Genomic DNA, 10,778 nt, shown 5'->3' with positions numbered 1-10,778 from the left:
TTACAAATATCGGGAAGCACTAAAGACCACTTCGCAGGTGACAAGTGAGGTCTGCGAGATTTCGCAGGTGCACAAGAAGGACTGCGAAATTTCTTCATAGCAACCAGCTGCTTCAACACCTTCACAAAGTTGACTTCCATCTTGTGGTGCTTGGCTTCCATCGCGGCGTGAAGCTTCAGGGGAACTCCATAGCACTGTGCAAAAAGCCTGCGAAATCACTTCGCAACAAAAGTGCTGATTCCGCAGCACTTTTTCTGAAGCCTTCCTTCAGCTTGGATCAGTTGTCTTCCAAAGGCTGTAACTTCCTCATTTCAGATCCAAATTGCACACGGTTTGAAGCATTGGATTGTTGACTTCCTAAGCTTTCAAATGACATATAGCATGCATAAATTGGACATCAGGAAGTGCTCCAAAAGTGGCTGCAGTGACTGTCATCAAGAATGCTTCATGGCTGGATTCTCTTTGCTTCCCCTTGCATTTCCACTTTGCTTCCCCTTGCATTCCAGACTCGTTTATGGCAAAAGTGCTCCAAAGCTTTGATTCTTCATGCCTCTGAGCTTCCCATTCTTTTCCAAGGATTCCATAAAACTCTCCTCAATCTCCTAATGCTTTGGTGATCAAAATACTAACAAAAACACCAAAACTTACACAATTTGATTAGAATTGATTGCAAGGAGCCTTAACATGCTAATTGGGTTAAAAGGCACTAACTACTACTCAAAAGTGTTTAAAAGGATTAATTATAAGCTATGAAATAACACTTTTTGAGTAGTAATCACGCAGGGAGCTTGAAGGAGGGTCTCCAGGCTGGTGACAGCGCAGGGAGCTTGAAGGAGGAACCAGAGCGGACAGCAAAGGGAAGAGAGGGAGCTCTAGAAAAGAGCTTGAAGCCTAACTAGTCTTGTTGGTAGGGAATCTATTTACAGGTATGAACTATAAGTCTTGCATTTTCCATTATTCTCCTATCCTCTTGACATTTTTAGCTCTAGTTCTAGACAATATTTTGTTTGCTTTGGTTGAACTCAGTCCTCCGGATACATGAACTGTTCTTGAGTTTTCTTTGATACGTTAATCTCACCTATTTCGAGCCCATGGATGTCACCTGAAGTGGAACTCTGTATCATCATATGTTTTACCTTCCCATATTTGTTTAACCCCTATTGTTCACCCTGGCTATGTCTCTGCTATTATTCCTATATTTGTGTTGTGCTTGGTGAGTTGTTTGATCTAGAGTATTGACGGAAATGGAAATGAGCTAAGTAAGAAAATGAGAGAGAGAAGCAGATGGGGAGATATGGTTGTTGAACTTGAGAAACAAAGGAGAAGCAGAGAAGGAGATGCGTTCATGGGTTTTCTGTTCCATTTTTGCTAGAGGAGAGGTTTTTGGGAGAGATCTCGAGGTGGTACAGGCTGAAATCCAGGAAAGCTGTAAGAGAATTAATGAAAGTTTTGGGCAGCTAGGTTATGACCCGATTGTATTTATTGATAGGTCATTTTCTCTTAGTGAGAAAGCTGCATTTCACACCGTTGCCAAGTGTGTCGTGGTGACAGCTGTCAGGGGTGGAATGGACCTTATCATATATGAGTATTTCGTGCCCAGGCAGGGGGTCTTTATATCTGAATTTGGTTCTGAATTAAGAAGCCCCAAGAAGAGTATGCTAGTGGTATCGGGGTTCATGGGATGGTCCCCTTCGCTGAGTGATGCCATTAGAGTTAATCCAAATAGAAGATGAAGCTCTAGAAAGTATGTTTAGCTATTTTACAATTAGGCAGTGTAGTTTTCATGGGCTTCTAGGACACGATGGGCTGACTGAGGAGTCAAGAGTTTCTTGAAGTTCTGGGAATTAGTGGGAATAGCAACTCATCCCAAGCATATAAATTATGTGGTCATTCAGAAAATATACTGAATACGCTAATTTGTGACAATGATGAAAAAAGCATGGGAGGATATAGCTCATCACAATCTGTGAAGAAGATTATTGAAATTAATCCCTACATGCTTGGCACAATGGCTGGAAGAGCTGCTGATTGCCAGTTTTGGCACAGAAATTTGGGCATTAAGTGCCGACTGCATGAACTTGCCAATAAGCGAAGGATTTCAATTATAAATTCTTCAAAGCTGCTAGCAAACATTCTATATTCTCACCGTGGAATGGGTCTATCTATTGGGACCATAATTGTTGGTTCTGTGACGAGCAATGAAGGAAGCCGAACCAGTCACGGTTGGAATCCATGGCGTCCAGAAAACTGAAGCTCCAGATGATAAAAAATGAGTTTGTGAGGGTAGTCAATGATAAGTTTGGGGTGGTTGAACTGACAAGTAAAACAGGTAAAGTGATGAAAGAAACAAGAGGCGATAATGCCCTCAACACATTTTTCAATGAAACTGGTGTTGGAAAGCAGCGTCTTCTCCTCCCATCCAAGCAGCAATATTTCTTCAGCGAATGAGAGGCAATTGGCTGGCGGACTGGACACACTCATTTTGAACAGGTTGTATGATGAAGGAACATACAGAGCTGCCCAGCAGCCTGTTTATGGAGCACCAGCCCCGTATCCATTTGAGGTACAAGATCCATTTGCTGTATCAAATGGTGTTGCTGCTCCTCCAGCGGTTCAAATGGCAACGATGGCTCAATAGGAGCCCAATCCCTTTGCTCCATACCTAACCTACCAGCAGCTCAAGCAAGTGCATCTGATAAAAGCAAAGAAAGTTTGAACAGTTTTTCTTATACTGGAAATGGCTTTACCTTGTGGGAAGAAACTGCAGTAAAGAAAGGAATGGCAGGGAAGGAATGGTAACAATAACCAAGATGGTTGTCGCTTATGGAGGAGCACCAATTGGTCAGCAGCTGCGGGATCTACAAAGAAATGTTGATATTCTGGTGGCGACTCCTAGACAGTTAGCAGATTTGCTTGAGAGGGTAAGAGTTTCAAGGACTATGGCAAGGCATCCAATCTTGGTCAACTTGAATTCGTAGGCTATTGAAGCTCTGGAGAAGATGGTATCTCAGACTATATATTTGGTTTAATAGGAAGGGGGAATAGAACAAGGAGGTCAACCTTATTCAGATTATGGATGCCATGATGGACTTGTTAACCATTCCAATATGAATCTTCATGTGCACTAATCCTCCCTCTTAATAGTGCATGGTGGCTCGTTGCCCAGGTACGTACCCATTTTCACTCTGATTAGTGTCTATGCATGTTCTGATTCTCACGTGTACATGATTTATTCTGGGTATTCATTGATTCACTCATCCATTGTCATGATTGTTTCATCTCATTAGTAGAGACCCGACTTTAGGGACTTAGAGGGGTGCTACGGTCTTTACCGTACCTTTCCGATAAGTAACCTGACCCCCAAACCTGATTCGGTTTTTCGTAGATCGCCTTTTCCAAAACAAGGAGTCGCACTTAGGGTTTTCTTTCTTATTTTGTTTACCCTTTTAAAATAAAACAAAAATAAGTGGCGACTCCAAGTCATTTTCTAATAAATAAAATCATTTTTTTCAAATAAAAATCGAGTTCGCCATCGCATGAGCCAAAATACGGGGTCCACAAAATATACATATTAATCGAGTGAAGTGATTAATACTAATTTGAGCATTAAACTCATTGCAATCATGATCAAGATTTATTCACTAATTTGAGCATTGAACTCAAAACTCGACCGTTGTATATTTTAGTTATTGATAACATTTATGCTAAAATAATATTTGATAGCATTCTTTTTTTCAAGATAATAATAAGTCCATTTATAATAAACTCTTCATATTTGTAATAGAACTCCAATTCCAATTACATTAAAATTCCGAACTGATCGTAGGAAGCCTAAATAAATAACAATTCCTAATATTTATCCGATTCCAAAACCTATTCTAATTTGACTTTAAGTCGAATTATAATTTCACCACTCGTTGGCTCCATTTTCTTTCTCCTCATTCATCTTGTCTGCTGCTTATGCTGGTGACCCAACCGTGACTAACTCTGTGTGACAAAGCTTTCTCAATTGTTTCACCATAATTATTATATCAACATCCCCAACTACTGTCAGTTTCTTTTCCTTCATGTCCACGGACGCTGATTCAACACCTGCAAAGCCACTCAAATTTGTCAAATTTAGAAGCTTTAAGAACTGGGTTTTCTTGTTTGATTTTAGTAATTATTGTTTGGTTGATGAGAAAATGTTGGAAAAGAAATGATAGATTTGCAATTCCTTAGTATGTGATGTGATGTGATGTGATGTGACTGTTCATTTTCTGGGGGCTAATACAACTATTTTACTTGGTTGAACATAAGACACAAGGATTTGACTCAACATTTTGATTTTTACTTCTAGAATTTTTGTCATTTCTTCAGTTTTCTCATCAACCAAACATAGGGTGCAAAATTAAAAAAATTCAATACCTGAATGGCTGCAGACATTCTTCATGGCCTTCTGCTTGGTTTTGTCATCGTTGAATTCCAACTTCAACACGATTTTCTGTCATCCAAAAAAAGAAAAAGAAACAACCTAAGATCTTCATAATCAAAATAAAAAAACAAATGAAGAAAAAAAGAAAAACTCCAAGGTAACACCCAAACTTCCATTTTCTTTTCTATTCTTTTCCTTTCTTTTCTTTTCTCAACAACCAAACTAGGATATGTGCAAAACCCATCACACCCAAGAAAAAGAGAAGAACAAACCCAAAAAAATAAGCTAAAAAAAATGCTACGCTGGAGAAAGAACCGACCTTCTTTTCCATTGAAGTACGAGAAAATGTAAGAGATGAAAGCCTGAAAAGAAGAAGATAAAGAAGAAGATTGAAGAAAGAGAGGTTGAAGGAGATGAAGTTTGATGAATTTGGCGAAGTTCACAGAGGCCAAGGCGTCATATTTGTAGTGATTTGAGAGTGAAGAAACCCGAGCGAACCCAGGGTTAAGTCCATGCTCAGCAAAAGTCAGACGCGGAGTTTTGTGGCAGAAGGTCAACATGTTGGTCGTCCTCTCAGGCACGTGAAGACTCGAATGCTTTCACACCTTATTTTGGACATTCTTCCACGGAGGCAATACCAAAAATTGATACTTATTCATTCATAATCTTATCCGAATATTCATTAAAAGTTATCTTTAATTATAATTAAGACTCTATATACTTGATAGTGATTTCCCAGATGCTTCGAGGGCCGAGTGGTTCCTTGGGTGTGTGGAGACTGAGAAGCTTCCCTTCTCTCTCTGAGTCAATGAAGCTTGGTAGTTGCTTCGCTGGTTCTCATTAGATCATGTGTAGAATAACATGTCAATGAGTCAAAGTTGGGGTTTTGGTTGGTCCAAGTACTTCAATTACTTGTGGGTGTTATTCTGGTATTCAAATCTCATTTATTTATCAAAATATAAATTGTTTTTATTATTAAAAAATGGGTATGATTATATGATACCCGGGTTTTACTTCATGGGATGAGTCAAGTTAATGGTTAACTCGAGTCCAACATAATCTCGTTTTATTAAATTGAAGTGAACCTGATTAATCAACTTATATGATTCAAAATTTTGGCATACAAAAATTAAATAATAAATGAGATAAGATTGAATATAATAAATAAAAATAAAAACAAATTTACGTACCTCTCTAAAAATTGATATAATTATATAGGATAATATATATTATAAATATTAAATTAGGTTTTGGTTAAGTTTGAGTTATTTAAACTTAAATTAAAGTGCAAAAAAAAATTGATATGAATCAATTTAAGTATCGAGTTCGACTTACGATAAATGGAGTCAATCCCGTCCAAGTTATATCCTAATAAAAAATTACTGCTTCCATAAACATGGAATGGATACCAATAATTGGATGGTAATACATGCATGTTTTATGCATGGTTTCGAATCTTGTGACTCAAGACTCGCACAACAACTATCCAAATTTTATTATAAATTATTCAATGATGGAGATGGCCATGCGCAGACAGTAGTCGTGATCAAGAAGTAACTTATTTTTCCACAATAGTCAGTCACTTCACAAGACTTCCAAAATCCCAAGAATCACAATCATTAAGCCCAAATGGAGCCCCACGAAAAAGACAGGCCCTTTGGTTTATACATTAAGCCCAACATGGAAAAGCCCATCCCTAAACCAACCCCTCCATCTTTCGGGCAGCTCCCCTCCTCCGAGTCAATGTTCAAGTCATCTCAAATTATTGCCAAAATCCTCCAAGCTTTGCACTATGAGTGTAGGCCGATTAGTGGAATTTTTATTTAAATGATATATTTTTGAAATACAATATCTTGTGTAGTACTTTTGAAATGGTCTCTTCGAAAATAGTTTTTAATTTAAAAATAATAAAATTTTAATTGAAAATAATATTTTAAAATTTTATTCTAAAAGCAGGTTATTTCTGAAATAAATTTGTGATTTTTTAAATGGTATTTTTAAAAATAATTGAAAATAAGATTAATATTTTAACAACATTTGTATCATATATAAATCCTAGGAATAAATAAATAAAATTATAATGAAATTTTTTTTATAATTTTTATTTTTATATCTAAATCCTCAACTATTATATCTAAGTAATGTTTTACTTGCATTACAATGAATTTCTTATTATTATTTTTATTCCAACAAATAATTTAATGAAAATAAGAATTGAAAGAAAAACGGAACAAAAGATGGGATGACTCAATCATCTTCCCAAAAGAAATGCAACAATGTTAAAAGACAATTATTTCACTTGCAAACATATTTGGATGGGATTAAATATATGACAAGGTTAACCGATATTTTCTTGCCCTTATTCTTTATTCAAATGTTTAAAAACACAGCTTAATTTGAAACCAGTGAATAATAAATCTATGTGTCTAGATTTTTTGTATCAGTCATTTGTAGGCTAATCTATAAACAGAAGTTGAAAAAAATTAAAATATGATAAGTTTAAAAATAAATAAATTGTCATCCCAAATTTTCACAACTTTCCTAAATTCTTAGCTTTTGTTGTGCTTTCAAAGAGACAATATTCAATTATAGTAGGGAAATTTACACACCCAAAATTTATTAAGGTTATGTTTGATGCCTGGGAAAATTTAAGGGAAAATATGAAGGAAAAAAAAATAGAGTGAAAAATGATTAAAAAAAATTAAAACAAAAATAAAAAATACATTCAAATTTAATAAATTATATTTTATATTTAAAAAAATATTTTACTTATTTTCCTTAGATTAAATAATTTTAAAATTCATAAATTTCCAAGTTTTTTTTTTATTTTCATAGTGCAATCGAAAATAAGAAAATCATTTTTTTAACATTTTTTTTTCTTTCCTTAATATTTTTTGAGATTCAAACATAGACTCAGTTGTGATATCTCACATCAGATGGGAGATAAAGTTATTAGAACTATATATGTATGAACTTATTTTAATCAGGTAAACGTATTTTAAAGCTGTGAGAGTTATTTGACCTAAAATGAACAATAATCAGACTTAGCAAATTAGTAAATGACAATTTGTCATATTTGACTAGGGATGGCAATGGGGTGGGTTTTTTCGGGTACCCGCCCCACCCCTAATGGGACATGATTAAATTTTAATAAAAGGGTTTGGGACGGGTTTGAGATATTTTTTAAAAATCTAGGACATGTTCGGGTATTGTCCCATCCCTCCTCTCCTACCCCAATTATAAAATTAAATTTAAATTTTAATTTAATTTATAATTTAAAATTCATTTAATTTAAATTTTTATTTTACCATTTTTAATATATAGATAATAATAAAATATTTTTTATAAAATAAGTTATAAAAAATATAATAATTTAATTATTTATAAAATATATTTATTTTAATGTAATTAAAATTTTTAAAAGTAATTTTTTAAAAATTAAAATTCAAAAAAAAAAAGTTAAACGCGGCGGGACGGGTATGGGAATTTATCATACCCGCCTTGCCCCGCCTCGTTTAATTTTTTAAATGGGACGAAGATGAAAATTGTTTTGAATAAACGGAGCAGGGTTGGAATGAGGGCAACTTGTCCCGAACCTGCTCCATTGTTATTCCTATATTTAACATTATCTAAATAATTATAAAAATATCCTTGGAACAATAGCATTAAGGATTAAAAAATTTTAAAATATTGTTTAATTTGTTTTTACACCAAATACCGATTTTTGATAATTGTACATCTTGAAAATAAAAAATGCAAATCATAAAAAGGTGATTAGTAAAAATAGTTATTTTTTAAATAAATTAGTTTGAATTTCTTGTCCCAATTTGAATTTTTTTATTCTTACTCATATTAAAAGAATTTGGCACAGATCATTTGTGCATTTACAACATCCATATATGTGTTGCTTCAATGCAAGCATGTTAAAAGAACACAAAGATAAAACGATCCACACGTAAAAAAAGGTACATAATATTTTTAAGTGATTCATGCATATACCCACAAAATGAGAGAAAATATTTCATTATATTATAAAAAATATTACAAAATCCACTCTTTACAAGTTATGTACCTTTATCTCATAACATATAATATTTATAAATATATTTTTAACTATTTTTTTATATTAATTAAGAATTTGAGACACTTTTCAATAATACCAAGAAGAAAACAAAGATCGATACTTATATCCATCATCACAAAATATGTAAATATCTTTTTTAGAAACTCCCACAAAAATAGAATTGAGAGACAGATAGTCACGATAATTTGAAATGAATAGAAGAAGAGCAAAATTTTCGGCCTCTGGATCATTATCATTGGATTGTAATTGTATGGCAGTGAGCCACACAATAATAAAGTATCCAAGTTTCCTTTCTCTTTTTCCTTTTTTTTTGGCAAAAAGCTTAAAAGGGTATGTAATAATTGAAACAAAAGGAGACATTCTTTACCATGTTGTGATCTCAAATTTCCATCACCAAGGAGACAGAATATTCAATTATCATAACAACTCCAAGTTCTTACTTCAGTCATGGAAACAAACAACCCAAAATTTGATACATTCCAAATGAAAACTGGCATACAATAGAAAATCAAACACCCACCATCCAGTACTGTACATAAGGCTTCTGTTCTTGGGTGCACCATCACTATAGAAGACCCATATTGCTTTTGCCTTTTTGGATTCTTCTATGATCTGGTGATTAACAAATGACACAAGCATTCGGGTCTTCTTCCGCACTTCTAACAAAATAGTGTGTGGTATAGTGAGGATTATAAGCTTGGTATGCTTTAACAAGATCAGCCCATTGATCTTTAGGGTCCTTCTCTTCTTTCTTGGGTTCCTCCTTCTTCTTCTCTGGCTCTTTTGCTGGTCCAACTGATAATATCTCTGGGTGGCAAAGCTTCCTCAACCTGCCCACTATGCTTACTGGATCCACATCTCCAATTACAGTCAATTTCTTGTCCTTCATATCCATGGAAACTGAAGAAACTCCTGCAAAATTGCAATTCAAAACAATTCAGATTTAGTAGTTTTTAAGCTTTCAGGAACTGGGTTTTCTTCTGTGAGTTAAATAAACCATTTGGTTGATGGGAAAGAGTAGGAAAAAGAAGAGAAAGCCAACGAAATCATTGTGTGATTTTTTTAGTCTTTTGGATGAAAATAAACTCTTAATTTTGCTCAGTTTTCACATAAACCAAACAGGGATTAGAGTGAATTTTGCAAGAACTTCAGATTCAATACCTGGAAGGCAAGCGACATTCCTCATGGCCTTCTGCTTGCTTTTGTCATCGAATAACTCCACCTTCAAGATTGTTTTCTGTCACAACAAAATAAAGAACAGCTTGAGATATGCTGTGATTCAGAGAAAAAGGGGAACACGCATCAACAATAAGAAAAATATCAGAAGACCCAGAAAATTTTCATCTTTTTAAAGCCAACCGAAGTGAGAATATGAGCTCAAATCAAGCAAAACCATAAATTTTATTCAAATTCCTTAATGCTCTGTTTGATTTCTGAGAAAAATTAGGAAAAGAAACAACAAGAAAACTCAATTCTTCTAATCGTAGAAGAATAAGCTTTTCAAAAAGGTTCCAACATCTTTTCTTTCCTTTCCTTTTCCTTTTCCTCAGTTTCTCAGCAACCAAGCAGACAAAACCCATCACAGCCATGCAAGCTTATTCCTCAAAGAAAACAGAGCAAACCCAAAAACAAAAAGCTATATCAAAGAGACAACAGACCTTCATGGCCATTGAGTTATGGAAATGATACCAGACCAGACACTGAAAAAGAAGAAGAGTAGTGGAGAAAGGGATGGAGGAAGAAGGTCGATCTGGAACACCAAATTTATAGATACAATAAAACCGTGTCATCCCCGGGTCAAGCCTGTGGTCAGCAAAAGCCAGTCTGCAAAGGTGGACAAAAAGGCCAAAAGCCCTATGTGGGAGACGACGTCGTTTGGACTTTTTGGAGAAACTAAAACCCTGATAAGATTAGTGGGTCTTAAGACTGAGCAGCTTCTCTTCTCTCTCCGAGTCAATGAAGCTTGGTGGCTGCTTCGCTGGTTCTCATTAGATCATGTGTAGAATAACATGTCAATGAGTCAAAGTTGGGGATTTGGTTGGTCCAAGTACTTCAATTACTTGTGGGTGTTTACTCTGGTATTCAAATCTCATTTATTTATCAAAATATAAATTGTTTTTATTATTAAAAAATGGGTATGATTATATGATACCCGGGTTTTACTTCATGGGATGAGTCAACTTAATGGTTAACTCGAGTCCAATATAATCTCGTTTTATTAAATTGAAGTGAACCTGGTTAATCAACTTATATGATTCAAAATTTTGGCATACAAAAATT

The 10,778-nt window shown here is 34.6% G+C and overlaps 2 protein-coding genes and 1 long non-coding RNA gene across 3 annotated transcripts; 1 reads left to right on the top strand and 2 right to left on the bottom strand.

The window, feature by feature from the left end:
• Positions 1-1,939: 1,939 nt before the first annotated feature.
• LOC117933365 (proteasome subunit beta type-5-like) lies at positions 1,940-2,251 on the top strand. Its single transcript, XM_034854726.1, has one exon. It carries the CDS (start codon positions 1,940-1,942, stop codon positions 2,249-2,251), a length of 312 nt encoding a protein of 103 aa, XP_034710617.1.
• A 1,495-nt stretch (positions 2,252-3,746) lies between these two features.
• LOC117934031 lies at positions 3,747-4,823 on the bottom strand. Its single transcript, XR_004654408.1, has 3 exons — positions 4,734-4,823; positions 4,408-4,483; positions 3,747-4,092 (listed from the first exon to the last, which is right to left on the bottom strand). It is a non-coding gene; the product is annotated as an uncharacterized LOC117934031 (long non-coding RNA).
• Positions 4,824-8,869: 4,046 nt separating this feature from the next.
• LOC117934028 (heavy metal-associated isoprenylated plant protein 39-like) lies at positions 8,870-10,260 on the bottom strand. Its single transcript, XM_034855622.1, has 3 exons — positions 10,157-10,260; positions 9,660-9,735; positions 8,870-9,410 (listed from the first exon to the last, which is right to left on the bottom strand). Exons 1-3 carry the CDS (start codon positions 10,166-10,168, stop codon positions 9,118-9,120), a joined length of 381 nt encoding a protein of 126 aa, XP_034711513.1. The 5' UTR covers positions 10,169-10,260; the 3' UTR covers positions 8,870-9,117.
• Positions 10,261-10,778: the final 518 nt, after the last annotated feature.

Source organism: Vitis riparia, chromosome 16, assembly GCF_004353265.1.
Source record: "Vitis riparia cultivar Riparia Gloire de Montpellier isolate 1030 chromosome 16, EGFV_Vit.rip_1.0, whole genome shotgun sequence".
Classification (NCBI taxonomy): domain Eukaryota; kingdom Viridiplantae; phylum Streptophyta; class Magnoliopsida; order Vitales; family Vitaceae; genus Vitis; species Vitis riparia.
The sequence above is the reverse complement of the archived record's forward strand: the minus strand, read 5'-3'. Positions and strand labels throughout refer to the sequence as shown.